Here is a 15,833-nt window from a genome sequence, read left to right on the forward strand (position 1 = left end):
GGAGCGGGCAGCGGTTCAGCAGCATTGGCTGACCAGCATTGGCTGACCAGCATTGGCTGACCAGTGGCTGACCCGGCTGCGTGTTTACCTCTTACAAAGGGGAATCTTGGCCTCACACCTTGAAAACCCTGATTTTGGATGAAAACCTTAATTTTAATCAGGAAAAGATGGAGAAAAGAATAGTGTCTCAGCCTTGGTCATGACTGGCCACGTTCTGCTCTCAGCCTGCGAGGCCTCGAGCAAGTCACTAGAACTTTGGTCCATGAAGAGGAGATAATATTACTTGTCCCCACCACTTCACAGGAATGTGAGGAGGATTAAATGAGGTACGATCCAAGGATAAAATGCTCTCTATATGTGTAAGGGTTTCCTGCTATGTTCTTAACAATGGGCTGCCTGGAGTTCAGAGAATGAGGAGCCCTTAGTAAACACCCTCATACATTCACCTGGCACCTAGCTATAGGGTGTCCCAAAATTCACGCAAGAAGTAATTTTGATAGAAAACACAGGTTTATAATTAAAAATTGTAAATTTTTTATTGATTCATGAAGTATACAGTATAGGGTTATGTATGGAATAGCACATATGCAAAGCCGTGGTCTTCATTGTCCCTGCTCCTGGGCCATAATTGGTACTTGGTAATGCTTATCAAATTGAAGGGATTAAAATCAAAGGGCAACAGATATTAGAATCTGATTCAATAAACCAAGTAAAATTAGGCTTTTCTTTGTTGTTGTTAATGCTCACGCAAAATTCAAATCTTGCATGAGTTTTGGGACACCCTATATAATTTTGATCCAGGTAGGATAGTGCAGGCACATGGAAGGTGCTCCAACATGTGTGTGTGACCTGAAAACCAGCGTGTTTCTGTGGTCTTTCTACCCATGTCCCTTGCTGCCTCTGGGACAGCTTAGGAGGGGCCCTTTTTCCAGCCTCAGGCTTAGAGCTGCAAGAACAGACAGATGTGACAGGTAACAAGTTGATTTTGATGTGTGGGAGGGCCGGAGGGTGGGAAATCAAACTCCCTCCAGCCAGGAGTTTTACCTCCCTGGAGGGGGCATCTGTACAGTCTCTGGTAACAGCTGACTTTCGTGTTCTCTGCTGCCACCTGGTCTTTGGGGACCCGTGTAACCAGGAGATACCAAGTCTCCCAGCACCGGAGTTTTCTCGCACATGCCAGGGGCTAAGTTGTTTAGTCCTGCCTCGTGGTCATTCTTCCACCACGTCTGGAGTGATTTCTTGTGCCAGGGAACAAGGGGAGGCTTCTGTGAGGCCAGGCTCCTCTGCCTTCCACCTGGTCCCTCCTCTGAGCCCTCACTCTGGGCACCTGGGAAAGACCTGCTGATTGTGGTCTCCCAAAGCCATGCTCCCCTATCGGTCTCTCTGTTTTTCTTGCTTAGAAATGATGAGGTGGGATAGAAGGAGGCAGGGAGACCATGTAGGTTCTTGGGAACAGGCCTTGGTGCTGCTTGTGAGGCTTCCTGACTTGCTCCTGCCCTCCAGGAGCCTGGCAGTCCTCGTCCCGAGGCGGGGGCTGGGCCAGGGCCTGCTCTGGGCCTGGCCTTGGTTGAGAGGGATGGAGGGGCATCTGTGAGGGCTCCTGAAGAAGAGAGCTTCACTACAAAACTGCTGATGCGGATGACTCCCCTCCCTCCACACCAGCATCCATTCTCTTCAAACTTGTCCCACCTCTTAGCACACTTGCTTGACATTATTATGTGGATTCCTGCTGAAAGGAGGCCTGGTGTTATTATAAACAAGAGACTGTTATGAAAAGCTGCTGGGAGAGTTGCTGGTAATTAATGTTTAGTTCCAGCACTGAGGACTTTTCATTTCTTGCTTTTATCCATTTATCTGAATTTAGCTTGGGGAGTGTTTATTGCATGTGGGATTGGAGGTGAGATGTTTCCTCTTTGCAGGTCCACTTTGGTGAAGATGCAGAGTTGAAGAACTCTCAGTGCTCTCATTTTCTTTCCCTCCCTCCCTCCTTCCCTCCCTCCCTCCCTCCCTCCCTCCCTCCCTCCCTCCCTCCCTCCCTCCCTCCCTCCCTCCATCCCTCTCTCCCTCTCTCCCTCCCTCCCTCCCTCCCTCTCTCCCTCCCTCCCTCCCTCCCTCTCTCCCTCCCTTCCTCCCAATGATGACAGACTTTAATGTTAGGACATTTTGTGCTTCTGGCCTTTTCTTGGTCTACCAACCCTTACTTTTAGCTAAATAATCCTAGTCCTTCATTACCCCACACATTTCCGTTTCTAACTCTAGAAATTTCTTTAACCCCAAGATTTCTGCTTCTTTACATTGGAAGCTTTTCTAATGCTGAGTCACAATGTCAGATGCCTTTTCCAAAAAGAATCCACTCTGGTTCCACCTGGGCAAAGGTGGTGGGTGAAGATGGGGCAGCGAGGGAGTTGGGGGCAGAGGTTAGTGGGCGCGAGGGCCCTTTTGCTGGAGGCCCAGCCATGACTCAGTTCTGGTCACCTCCATCCACATGGATGACTCAGAATCTCCCTCATCTTCTCCCTTCCATACTGAATACATACCGAAGGCTGTCTTCTTCAATTCCTATTTCTGGATTATGTTGCAATGTATTCATTTTGCAGGCAAAGGGAGTTATAGAAATAAACTTCTGGATTGTGATCACTAATGGGAATAGAAATTAAATATTTATCCTTAAGACATACAGAGTTATCGTTCACTGGAAGACAGTTTAAAAGGTTTTATTTAGCTTTACTAGCTATTATCTTCGTCAAGGGCTTTCCCCCTTTCTCAGCGCAGCTGCAGCGTTTCGTCCAGCATTCTCTCTGTTGGGCCAGGCTGCTTCATTCAGCAGCTGCCTAACTGGGCTGACAGTTTTGGGTGTTGCTCTGGCCCCGGACAGAGATGTTACAGCCGCTTCAGTCACTGTGTTCTGGGCTGATGGGTGTGGGAGAGAAGCGTCAGCTGTGTAAGAGGGAAGATGCCAAGTTTACGGAGGTTTGGTCGCGGCTGTGCCTCAGGACCGGGTGACTTTGAATCCAGCCGTGGTCAGCGTCTTCCTAAACCAGGAGGGAGAGAGAGGGAGAGAGGGAGACTAGATTAAATGCATATAAAACTGTGAAGAGACTCCATAAGCATCCTAAAAATTATATACCTAGAAAATGACATTTTGTTTTAAGAGATTTCAAAGTCACCTGAATATAGTAAAACATAAGCCACTAGAATAGCCCAACCTTAAAAGACAGATTCAATGTTCAAAAGGAAAAAAAAGTCGCAGGAATAAAAGGCTTATTGAGTTTCAAGCATGGCCTTTTCGAGTATATCGACAAAAGTCTCATTGTCTCCACGGACCCTGCTGCCTCAGGGGGTCCCCGACCATCCTCTGTTGTTTCTAAGGTGGAGCAGACCCCTTTTTCTATGTCACATAACATCCCCCCCAGCCCCTCCCCTGGATGGAGCCTTCACAATTACACTGAATTTGTGATAAGCCTATCTTATCAAAGCAATGATGACAGTCATTCCATCTCAAACCCCGGCTTTTTCCTCCCTCAGACCAGTGCTGAGGGGAGTTACCTATTCGTGGGGCTGCCTGATGGTTCCCCAGCAAGCTGTTTCTGTAGCATGCGATCTGTAATGGTGGAGAGAGCGCTGCAACCGGCTTGTCTTTCTTTCCTGGGAACTTATTCTTTGAAGCAATTGAATGAGACCTTTTCAGGCGGGGGTGGCAGGCGGCCTCTCTTCAGAATGCCTGGCCTGCTTCCCAGTGTGAAACATTCCCCAAATATGCAACTTTGTAAGCGTCCCGGCAGCCAGAGCTCAGAGCAGCCTCCTGCCAGAGGAGCTGGCATCCCGTGGGGACGCGGGGATGGGGGCACAGCGCCCCGGCCCCTCCGGCAGGCCCTGGGTTTGCCTGATGCCAGGAAGACCCGGCCCCTGGTTACGTCGCTGGGAGAAGAATCTGGCCAACAGTTGGGCTGTGACAAGAGCTTGAAGCTTGTCTCTCTCTCTCTCTCTCTCTCTCTCTCTCTCTCTCTCTCTCTCTCTCTCAACCCCCTCCTTCATTCAAATTCAATCCTATAAAAAGGCTTTTGTTGAAGGAGCAGCCAGGGTATTTCGGTGCACGTCTGTGTCAGTGTTTCCAAAGTTGGACAGAAAGAACGTCCTCAGTTGAAATCCTGCGCAAGCAGGTCTGGAAATTGACTGGGAAGGAGTGGAGGTCACAGCCACTGTCACATGGCATCTGTTTTGTTTGGAAGTGATGAAGCCACAGAGCAAAGGACCTTCTTGTGGATGGTAAGACGTCCCCTGCCAGGGAGTGTCCGAGAAAGGGCACGCTGGGTGGGCCAAGGCTCGGGCTGGCTGGGTTGTTGCTTAGATGTGCATCTGGAAGGATGCAGTGAGCAGCTGGGGTGGGTGGAGATCGCTTAGGAAAGAAGGCGGCTCTGCGTCCTTTACCATCTCTGGGGGAAGGAGCCAGACTGCTTTGGGGGTTCTCGCAGTGTCCTACAGCCATGACTGCCCTCACACTGTGGCATTCTGCTGCCTGAAAACAGGTCCACAGTTTGATTAAGGAACCGACCTTTCATTTCTCCTGAGTCTTAAGCTTTTGCTGAATTTTGTCTCAACTTAGTGCCTTAGAAGCCCCCGAAGTCTTTGTTTCACGGAGGCCACTGATGGAAGGACTTAGAAAGGAGACAGTTTGCTGTGTTTTGCTGGTTGTCATTTTATCATTTGCTTATTCAGTTGGATCTTCTTTTGCGTGAGCTCTAAATGCATATGGTTGTCAAAAGCAAAAGCACCCAAGCCAAAAAGCGATGTCCAGCAAATTATCGACTCTGGCATTCATACATGGGCGTTCTTTCCTATGACTGAGTTGAATTCTTTTTCGTGAGGCTCAGTCCTTCGCCTGCCCAAATTGTGTGACATTGCTCTGTTTTGGGGTTTCTGTATTTTTAGGCATTGGGAGTAAAGGATCACACAACTTCTCTTAAATTTGCCATCTTTTATGGGGGTGTCCTGCCACTTTTTCTTTTTGCTAATATTCTTCTCCTGATGCTTCTTGCTTCTTTAAGCACATTTCTGATTTTATTCCTCTGGATTTTCCCTAGCTCTTCCTTGGCATTTAACGCCTGTGCCTTGTTCGGGTCCTGCCTCCACCACTTGCTAGTTGTGTGACTTTGGGCTAGTTAATTGTAGACTTCATTGTCCTTATAGTAAAAGGGGACATGGTACCTTAATTCGTGAGCTCTCCTGGGGATTAAATGAACTGGTACAAGTGCAGTGCTTAGAACAGTGCCTGACATCATTATTGTTTAGTTTGGGCTTCTTCCATGTCTAATGCGGGGGCCACTGGGAAATGTTACTCTTAGGAAAGAGAAGACAGTGGGAGGGACAGGCTTGATGATGCAGTGGTGGTATTTCATCATGCTGCCGTTTCCATAGCGTGCTAGTCCCTGATGAGATGAAGGGGAAAAGCCCTAACTAAGCTGTGTACTCTGCACTGCTTTTTTTCCTGTAACCTCTTTATTGAGATTCGCATACCATACAATTCACCTGTGTAAAGTGTACTATTTCATAGGTTTTGGCATTATTACATTATTAATTTTTTAAGTTCTGGTAAAATATATAGGAAACATAAAGTTTGTCATTTTAATCATCTTTAAATGTACAATTTAGTGGCATTAATTACATTCACAATGTTGTGTAACCATCACCTCTATTTCCAAAATTTTTTCATCACCTCAAACAGAAACTCTGTACCCATTAAGCAGTAACTCTCCAGTCCCTCTCTCTCAGCCTCTGGTAACTTCTAATTTGCTCTCTGATGCTATGAATTTGCTTATTCTAGACATGTAAGTGACATTATACAGTATTTGTCCCTCTGTGTCTGGCTTCATTTAGCATGATATTTTAAGGGTTCATCCTTGTTGTATGTATCAGAACTTCATTCCTTTTCATGGCTGAATAATATTCCTTTGGTTGGGTATACCATATGTTGTTTCAACCATAGGTGGTCATTGGTTGTCTCCACCTTTTGGCTATTGTGAATAATGCTGCAATGAACATTCCCATAAAAGTATCTGTTCAAATTCCCACTATAATTCACCTAGGAGTGGAATAGCTAGGTCATATAGTAGTTCTATTTTAGCTTTTAGAAGAAACACCCAATAATTTTCCTGGAAAACAGTTGCTTTTTGGTCATTCTCTCTTCTTGTATATATCTCTCCTTTGGTATCTCTCTCCCTCAGATTCTATTCCATTTCCTCCCATTTATCCAAGTTTTCTTATACTTTAATCAGCACACATGTTCTTGTCTCCCCTCCCAACCATGTGTCTCCCTCTCACATGTCTTTCTTTGTCCCTCATCGATTGGCAGAGCATATATCACCCACTCTGGCTACACGTCGCCTGATCATTTTCATCTCATTGTCCAAGGAGGGGGAGACTTTGTAGGTCATCCATAGGCCCCAGTATACTTCGGCTGGAGGTGGTTTCCGCCACAGGATGCCCTAAAACCTCTAAGGTGTGGGAAGTCGTTGGGGATGTGGAGTCACAAACACGGCAGAATTCCAGCCCCCCTTCAACAGGCTTCCTCCTTCCCACAGCACCTTGCTGTGTTGTTCCCTGTCCAGCAGGAGAGTTGTTCTCCACTTTTCATTTGCTCCCAGTTTCTCCACTTTTCTATGAGCAAGAGAATTAATGAATGAATACCCCAGCAGACTGTAAGCCTGCCTCAGACAGCCATTCTGCTTGTTGGGCTAATTGTGAGCCCAGGTTTCTGAATGTCATTCATTTCACAATAAGGCTCCTAATTAATCTCAGCACCGTTCTCACCAGAAGAAAGGCTGATACACAGAAACATCCCCAATTACCATGAGAAAGGAAATGTCGAGAGCCCCGTTGAATTTTCCTGGCATCCAACCCTGTCTCAGATGAAAATTGCCATTAACCCACAGGCAGCCCAGCGATCAACCTTGGAAACGAGGGGGTGATGAGAGCCTGAGGAGCCCCAGACCACACGGACCCCGTTCCTGGAGGAACCTGCCGGGGCCTGCACACTCTTGTTTAGTAACACCGATTGTGTTTCCCGAGACGACGTGGAGAATCCTGCTGCGGGTGCCTCGTCAGAAGCAGAAATGCTTCAGCCGCCCCAGAAGCTGGTGGGGCGGTTTTAATCCGGAAAAGCTAAAGGTCTCCTCTTTTGTCTGTGTTTTTGTGCCTGCAGGACAAAAGATCCTTCATCACCGAAGTGACGTGTTAGAAACAGTGGTCCTGATCAACCCGTCAGACGAAGCCGTCAGCACTGAGGTGGGCATTCAGCTCTGCAGGGCCTCACACAACTGCAGGACCCAGCTGACCGGAGGCACTGGGGCAGGTGGCCGGAGAGGGAGAGGGGAGAGAAAAGTTCTTGGTCCAGGATGCTGGGTCCATCCCATCAGTGGCTGGTTCTCTGTGTCAGCACCACCCCAGACTGCCCTTCCCAATAAGGACAAAGTGGAAGAACGTTCTGGAACTGGAATATCTCATTGAGGCTAGTGGGTAGAACTCTTGTGTGTACATGGAGGGTGTGCTGCTGGGACGGACTCTGCTAGGGTGCAGCAGGGGGCATAGATGGCAAGCCTTCAGGCTGGGACATCAGGACCCAAATTTGAGGAAGAACGGCATCTCAGATGCGAGCCCCTTCAGATCCATCCTGCCCGACCCCTTATCACTGTCGAGAGGCAGGGGACATGCGGTAAGGAGCGTGGCTGTGGTGCCGACGCCTGGGTTCTTCCACTCGTTCGCTGGCGGCCTCCCTGGCCACCTCTGTGAAGTGGAGATTGTACAGTGCTTACATTTAATTTGCATGTTTAGTGTGCTGCTTAGAAATGTGAAGCAGTTAGAACACAGCATGGCACATAAGAACTGATATATAAACTGACTATTCTGATGAATAATAGTACTGTTTCCATCATATGAAATTTTTGCCAGAGAGAGTAACAGGTTATTTCAGAGACCACTATACGATACGAACTTGGCTGAAGCCAAGAATCTCTGGGGACCTAAGCCAGAGGACTTAGTGTATCTTCATTTACTGTTTCCTTTATTGAGTTGCTTCTTGGACATTGAAGTAGCTATAGGCCCTGGGGAGGGGGAGGGACTGCATTACCTGAAGAGTCTCTTCTGCCCATGCTTTGAGCATCTCTGTGATTATAGCCTTTTTAAAATTTAAATATATATTTTATTGATTTTTTACAGAGAAGAAGGGAGAGGGATAGAGAGTTAGAAACATCGATGAGAGAGGTCGATCAGCTGCCTCCTGCACGCCCCCTACTGGGGATGTGCCCGAAACCAAGGTACAGGCCCTTGACCGGAATCGAACCTGGGACCCTTCAGTCCGCAGGCCGACGCTCCATCCACTGAGCCAAACCGGTTCGGCAACCTTTTTAAAATTTAAATCGAGATATTTTACAACCATGAAATTCATGCTTTGAAAGTGTGTGAGTTGGTGGGTTTTAGTATGTTCACAAAGTTGTGCAACTATCCCCATTAATTTCAGAATATCACCCCCCAAAAACCCTGAACCCATTAGCAGTTACTCCCCATTCCCCCCAGCTGCAGGCAACCATTAACCTACTTTTTGCCTCTATGGGTTTACCTATTCTAAATATTTCGGGTAATGGGAATCATACAATATGTGGCCCGTTGTGCCTGGCTTATTTCATTTAGCATAATGTTTTCAAGATTCACCCACATTGTAGCTTATATCAGTACTTCATTTCGTCTTATGGCTGAGTACTCTTCCATTGTGTGGATATGCCACAGTTTGCTTCTCTGTTGATCAGTTGATGGGTTTGGGTTGTTTCCCCTTTTTGGCTATCATTTTGAAGCCTGTTTTTGTTTTTTTAAAATATGTTTTTTGTTTATTTTAGAGAGGAAGGGAAAGGGAGAGAGAAATATAAACATCAGCACTGAGAGAGAGTCATTGATTGGCTGCCTCCTGCATGCCCCCTACTGGGGATAGAGCCCAAAATCTGGGCATGTGCCCTGAGCAGGAATCGAACCCTGACCTCCTAGTTCATAGGTGGACGTTCAAACACTGAGCCACACTGGCTGGGCATTATGTAGCCTGTCTTGATCCCACTTCCTCCTGCTTCAGATTAGCAGGTCCTCTTGGATCTTTCTGACAATCTATTAAGGTACAAAGTTGAGGCAAGTGATGGACTATCTCTCTCTCTCTAACAGAATCAGGAAGTGAAATATAATTTGAAAAAAGCTGTATATCCAGCCAGACATCTGTGAGACATGGAAAAGGGAAAAAATAGGGAATTCTTTAAGGAATTCAGGCTTGCTTATGGAACAGGTGGAGCTGGAATAATTAGTTCAGCACAGGTGCGTTTCCTTGATTCGACTGGGGGGTGTTGGGGGCAATGGGTCCTCGTGGCCTGTTTACCTTTGTGTACCCCCTTGCGCGAATGGGCATAGAATGATTACCTTGGGGCTTAGAGCAGCATTTCTGCTATAGGACAGGCTGGCGACCTGCCACCTCAAGTTCACAGAGTTCTTTAGTGCAACCATTTACAGTCCTATTGAAAAGTTTCTGTTCAGGGGCAGCCTTTTGTTGATGTTCAAGGTTAGGTACCTGGCTGATCCCACTGTAGGCTGCATTGGGAGCTGTGTGTTTGGTGTGTGGCTTGGAAGGAAGGGGATCCTGCATGGGAGGGGCTGACTTGGGACCCTAGTTGGAAACCTGTTTCCTGAGGCAGCCGTGGTGGGACCTGGACTGTACTCGGTGACTCAGCCTGTGAGATGTTCCTAAGGCGCAGACCACGTACTGCTAGCAGACACAGCTGTGGGACAAATCATCACCAGCTATGGAGGCTGCTTTGAAAGAGACAAGGAAGCTAGGGGAGAAGGCCAGCCACCGCTATTGTCTTGGTTGTAGCCAGACCTGGAAAATCGCGGTCACGGGCGATCTGGTGACCACAGTCGTTGGCTCTGTCCAACTCCCCAGGGGGGAAATGAATAACCAGAGAACGAATGCTTTTTGTTGGTAATAACCTCAGGACAGGGCTAGCATTCGCAGGGCTAGCATTCGCAGGGCTAGCATTCGCAGGGCCAGCCCTGTCTTGAGGTGGGACGTGGGAGCTGCTGCGACTCCTGTTGCCTGTGCTTTGTTTCAGGTGCGCTTGATGATCACCGACGCTGCCCGACACAAGCTGCTCGTGCTGACGGGGCAGTGCTTTGAAAATACTGGAGAGCTCATTCTCCAGTCCGGCTCTTTCTCCTTCCAGAACTTCATAGAAATTTTCACCGATCAAGAGGTGGGCTCCTGTCTGGAGTATCTAAGCTTTATAATTGCTTTGTTACTGTTGTAGCCTCAGGCTGCTCTTTGAAAGCACTCAGGGGAGCTAGAAGAAGGGGAGGGAATGTCACATCTCCTTTGAAATAAGCAAAACCGTGACTCATCACCAAAAGAATTTAGAGCACTCACTATAATTAATCGGAAGCATTCTTAATGGCCGGAGATACAGATGGAGGGGTGTTGGAACAGTCAACATTTTACGGATGGCAAAAAAGATGGAAACATTTGAAATGAACCAAAAGAAAACCCGGGTTTCCTGTTTTCTGAAAGAATATTCCAAAAATCCCTTGGACTTTTGGTAGGATTTAACCACCCTGATCTCTTTCAGTGCTTGAACTTCCTTTCCCTGATCTCATTATTTCTGATTTCTTTTACTTTTAATGCCTAGTCCCAGTGTTTGAACTTGGGCTGTTTGAACAGCCCCCAGAAGAGAGGGCTCAAGGAAGGGCTACAAGTAGGAAAATTGGGCAGATTCTTGGTTCATGGTTCACATTCATGCTTCAAGAAAAAGAGGGTTGAAGAAGCTGGACTGAAGCTGGGTCTTTAATATTTCTGATGCGTGTATCTTATTCAAGGACGATACTTGTGAGGTATTGAAAGCTAGATGATGATAGTGGAATTTGGGAAAACGCGAGTGAAGATTTTGATTTGGTTATGTCTGCTGGAGAATTTATCCTGGCTGGGCAACTTCTCTTTCCAAAAGAATGTGCCTCTTTCAATGTGTTTATTTGTTTATAGTCGTTACAGACACGTTCAGGGCTGTCACCGCAGCAGGTTGGGGCCTGCCCGCAGCTGATAGCAGATTTCCACTTGGAGGGTTGAGGGATGTGCTGACAGGAGGAGTTACCACGTCTATTTAAAACCATCTTCCTGAGAACTTCCTGAGATGGCGGCCTCTCGGCCTCCTGGGTGTCGTGAAGGGCCATCTGTCTTTCTGCATTTAATCTTCCTGAGGCTGCGCTTCACAGAGAGGTCTCTGTGTACTTTTCATCACTGGCAAGAGCTGTAAATAAACTGCCCAGCTTCATCTGGCTCACCTGGAGGCTTCTATAAAAAGACTTGGCAGATGACAGAACCATGTTTCACTCCCCACCCACTGGGAGAGAAGGGCTAGCAAAATGAAAAGGAACATTTTACTTATCGTTGTCATCTGGGTCTGGAGGCAGACAGTCCTGGCTCCTCACAGTGAGAGGGGGTCACAGGGCCCTGTCTTTCTCCAGAGGCTGTGATCTGTCTTCCTCTAAGGCATATCTATGGCACCCACACAGTGGAAAGGCTTTTGTTCATTGCACTGCAATTCCAATCTAGAACTACAATTCTCACTCTACCTGCCACCTCAAAACTGTCAGAATCTTTTGCAAGATTGAGTTCTCCAGTGCATGTTGTGCCTGAGGGCGTTTGTCTGGTAAGTCAGAGGTTGCACACATTATCAGCGCCTTGCCCCGGGGAAGAGAGAGAGGTGTAGAGGCCTGGAAATTGCCCAGTGGCCTAGTAGCATGGGTGGGTGGTACACAGGCCTGAGTTCAGCCTGACCCTCAGCTCATATATATGCATGGGCACCTCCCCTGCATACTTTAGCAGTTCTGCAATTAGTTTCTGGTGGCTGGCTTCTATCCCACATCATTGGTTTGTCTTTGCCATAAAATCGAACAAAGGATGAATGTAAAGAAAAGGGTTTGTCATTGCCCAAATCTTAAATAAGCAGGTATCATACTTCATCCATCTGACCCCAAATAATATCCCTCTCTCTCTTTAAATAAGGCATAGTGTTATGAAATTGCTGCTTAAATCGTTTTTTTATTAGCCCACAAAGTAGAATTTTAGCACAATAGGCTCTGCACATATTAGAATTTACCCCTAATTACCAAAGAAAAAGAACCAGATTTAAATGAAGAATGTAAGTTCTGTGTAAGGGCAGATTCCCAGGGTTTGCAATTACTGGGATGGGCTCTGAAGGGCATACACCTTTTTTATGCTCAGCCAGGTGTCCTTTAGGCCAGAGGCTCTGCCATAGTCTCCTCTGCTTGCCCCATAACACCACCAATTATTTTGGAGAAAGTTATGTTCAACACAAAAGGATCTTTGGAGTTCTCCCTAACAGACTACATCAGTGGGCTGGTGGGGGAAGACAAGAGAAGGGGAGAATGTTGGGTAGAATTCACTCTCCCTCTTGCCACAACCAGAGCAACTCGGCCTTTATTCCTTTGGCATTGTAGACTTTGAAGAAAGGCTGCTACAGCTAAAGTGGGTTGAAAATCACTGGACAGGACCAATGGTTACCAGCCTGTTAGAGCTATGATTGCCTGTAGTTGCATTGGAAAAAGGGCTTGAGTATAGAATGACTCACTAACAAAGGGACCTTAAAGGTCCAGTGTTTTTCCCTTTATCCACTCCTTGATATCTACTTATCACTCCAGAGAAATCAGAAACACAGTTTTGGAAAAACAAAAATGACACATTTTTGGATGAGAATAGTTTTTTTAAAAAAGGACTTAAAAATAGAGTTATCAGTGCATTTTGAGCTTCAGGTTTTGGGAGTCTTAGTCATTGGAGGTCAACTTCCAAATCAGAATTCAGAGTTAAAACAGTCATCTGGCTAACCTACCACTTCCTGAAATCCAAGGATGGTGAAATCATCATCTCCTGGGGACATTTTTCATTCTCTGTTAGAAAGTTTTTCCTTATTTGTCTCATTGTATCTTCAAGGAAGAACTGTAATCCCTATTCCACCTGACACTGTCTTAGACACTCTTCACTGGCAATGCCAATTTTTTTTTCTTCCAGATTAATAATCATTTTCGGTTCCACCCACTGTTCTACATAAACCAAGATATTAAAGATTCCCTGTATTCCCTGGTCACTGTCCTTCGAACTTGTTTCATTGGTAGGAAGGGAAGATGGAGTGGGTATGGGGAAAATTCAGGAGTTCAGTCTTGGTCATGCTTTAGTGCCTTGGTGTTATCAGACGCCAACTTGGATATATGAGCCCAGAGCTCAGAGAACTAAGAGTTGGGCTGGATATGTTAATTTGGTAGCCATCAGCATATGAGAAAATAGATGAAGTAATTTAGAAGGAGCAGTGTATTAGAAGAGGAAGGAGCCAGTAAGGCGACCTCTTTCAATTTGTTTGCTTATTTGTTTATGGTCTAGTTTCTCTAAAATGCCATGACTCACCCTGGACACCATACTCCGGGGGTCATTGACCAGGTGTGTTGTGAGAGCCGATGACTATAGTTTTCAATACAGTGTTCTATTAAGTAAGTCTAAAAGTAATTTTTGACTGTTACCATCCACAATTAAATATCAATGGGGAGAGGGTGCAGGCTTTGAGGAGCTCTGTAATTACATGATTTGGGAACTCCTTTTAAGAAAAAAACAAAATTGTTAATATACAATTACAAGGCTTTTGGAGGTGCCCATGCCAGTGAGGGGCCTTGAAGTTTAAGCTTCTGTAGCTTTATTTAAATCCATTTGACTGTCAAATAACATCCCCGAGTCCTTTCTATGGATATTCTTGTTAAGCCACCTCTCCAAATCCTGCACTTTAGCCAGCTGGTTTATTGGACCCCACATTTATCCCTTTAGAACACCACCCTGTTACAGTTGACTTAGCCATCATCATCCTAACGTCCAGAGCTTTTGTAACTGTCTGAACTCTGCCATCCCACATTTTGCCATGCCTCGCATTTTCATGCCATCACAGATTTGATAATCATGTCTTCATTTTTATCCAGGTCAATACACGACATGACATAACTGAGCCCTGAGGCAGCCCACCATAAACCTCTTCCCAGGTTGACACTAAGCAGCACTGTATATATAGCTTCATACAAATCCACCTGATTTTGCTATCACACTGTTCAGAAATCCTGTTAAATGTCTTGCAGAGATACGCAGTCCGCTGTATTTCCTCATTAGCCAAGCAAGTAACCTAATCAAAAAAGGAAATGCAGTTAGGAGGCCATGGCTTAGAAATTCAAATCATATTTCATTAATATTATCTGCACTAAAGTAATTTATTTCTTCTATTTTCCGTCCTTTTCCAGTATGCCTGCATTTAATTAGAAAAAGAAGTGGACAAAAAGACTATCTTTGCCCTGAGCAATATTTCTTCCAGTCATGTCTCTCATCCATTTTTGTAAGAACAAGGGGAGAGTAGCAATCAGTGTGCTTGAGAAGTATGAGCAGGCTCACATCACTTCTCAAGTGTCCACTCCAGGACAGCACGTATTGAATTGATCAAGTTCAGTGCAGTTCAGGAAACATCTGTTGAATCTGATGATATGCTGGGGAAACATAGATAACTATGATACAGAGAGATACAACATGTGTTTCCTCCTATTCAGGAACTTTTCGCATATTGGGCTATAATAGCTACCATTTACTTTGATGATGATTTCCAATCTCTTAGAAGCCTCAGTTTCCTAGTCTAAGACCTAGACACAAGTTCCCTTGCCACTGCCCGCTTGTTGGATCCTCCTTATTGCTCTCATCTGATAATTGAGTGAATGTTGATTGAGTGCCACTATGGGCTGGACACTTGTAAGACCCAACCTTTGCCCTTGAGGTGCTTGGTCTCTAGAGTGTATGTTGGTGTAGAGGCCTGGAGGCTGCTCAGGGGGAAGCAGGGAGTTCATTTCCTCTGTGTAGCTCCAAGTCTGTAGTATAATAAGCATGTCAAACTCACGGCCTGCGGGCCACATGCCTCGTTTATTTGGCCCGTATTAGCCTTTGAGTTTGACACACTTGCTGCAGTAGTTGTTCCTTTTTACCTAGTCCATTCATCTCTCCTTCTTGAAGGGCTCTGCTCAGTCTCTGCATTTTTGTTTCATCCTGCCACTGCTTCTTCAGAGAGATGGAGTTTTCCCTCTCTGAAAAGAAACTTGTCCAGCAATGCTGACTTTTTTTTTCTGTTTCTCCCATAAATCATAGTTTCCCATTCACCAGCCTCTTTGCTGTTTTTCATTGTCCTCGACTTCCTCAGAATTCTCTGTAACCTTGTTTTCTTTTGGGGTCATTGCCTTCATTTTATAGGCTGTCTGGATAGAGGTGAAAAGATAGAAGGTGGGGAGGTATTCCTCGAGTCTTTTTACCTACTCTTTGAACTTGGTGATTACAAATCTTATAAAAAGAGCTAGTGATTGAATACCTCCTACACACAGCAGGATCAAACCCTTGGGCTGCCACACCCTTTAGTAAGGGTGGAATTTCAAAAATTAAAATAGACGAAAATTTAAAATTTCACTGTTAAAGAGTCAGCAGTTGAAAAAAAAGAAGAGTCAGCAGGTGAGTTAGTCTAGATTTCTCCTCTAAAATGTATTATAAAACACGAATAGTTTGCATGTTCTCTGTATGAAAATTAGGATTGAGAGACTCCTAATTGTGCTATAGTGGTGGTGATGAAGGTTTATGCTAATTATTGGACAAGAAACCATATGTAGTGTTCATGTTTGCTTTGGCCAGAAAATAATTTGAGCAACAATTACCCACGATGGTTACCTTTGACTTTCTCAGT

General features: G+C 45.7%; 1 protein-coding gene and 1 long non-coding RNA gene across 4 annotated transcripts in view; one reads left to right on the forward strand and one right to left on the reverse strand.

Moving 5' to 3' along the window:
- The window catches only part of MAP1B (microtubule associated protein 1B), a 92,461-nt gene that overhangs the window by 59,892 nt on the left and 16,736 nt on the right, over positions 1-15,833 (forward strand). For all 3 annotated transcript variants that reach the window (XR_004967413.1, XM_036308255.1, XM_036308256.1), the window contains 2 exons: positions 7,199-7,281; positions 10,137-10,277. Coding sequence is in view for 2 of the 3 variants with exons in the window: in XM_036308255.1 (XP_036164148.1) it covers positions 7,199-7,281; positions 10,137-10,277 (224 nt within the window). In the remaining variant the exon portion in view is untranslated. The remainder of the gene's footprint in view (positions 1-7,198; positions 7,282-10,136; positions 10,278-15,833) is intronic.
- Positions 2,699-3,975, reverse strand: LOC118655836. The gene is made up of 2 exons (XR_004967414.1): positions 3,547-3,975; positions 2,699-3,032 (listed from the first exon to the last, which is right to left on the reverse strand). It is a non-coding gene; the product is annotated as an uncharacterized LOC118655836 (long non-coding RNA).

Source organism: Myotis myotis, unplaced genomic scaffold, assembly GCF_014108235.1.
Source record: "Myotis myotis isolate mMyoMyo1 unplaced genomic scaffold, mMyoMyo1.p scaffold_m19_p_5, whole genome shotgun sequence".
Lineage (NCBI taxonomy): Eukaryota > Metazoa > Chordata > Mammalia > Chiroptera > Vespertilionidae > Myotis > Myotis myotis.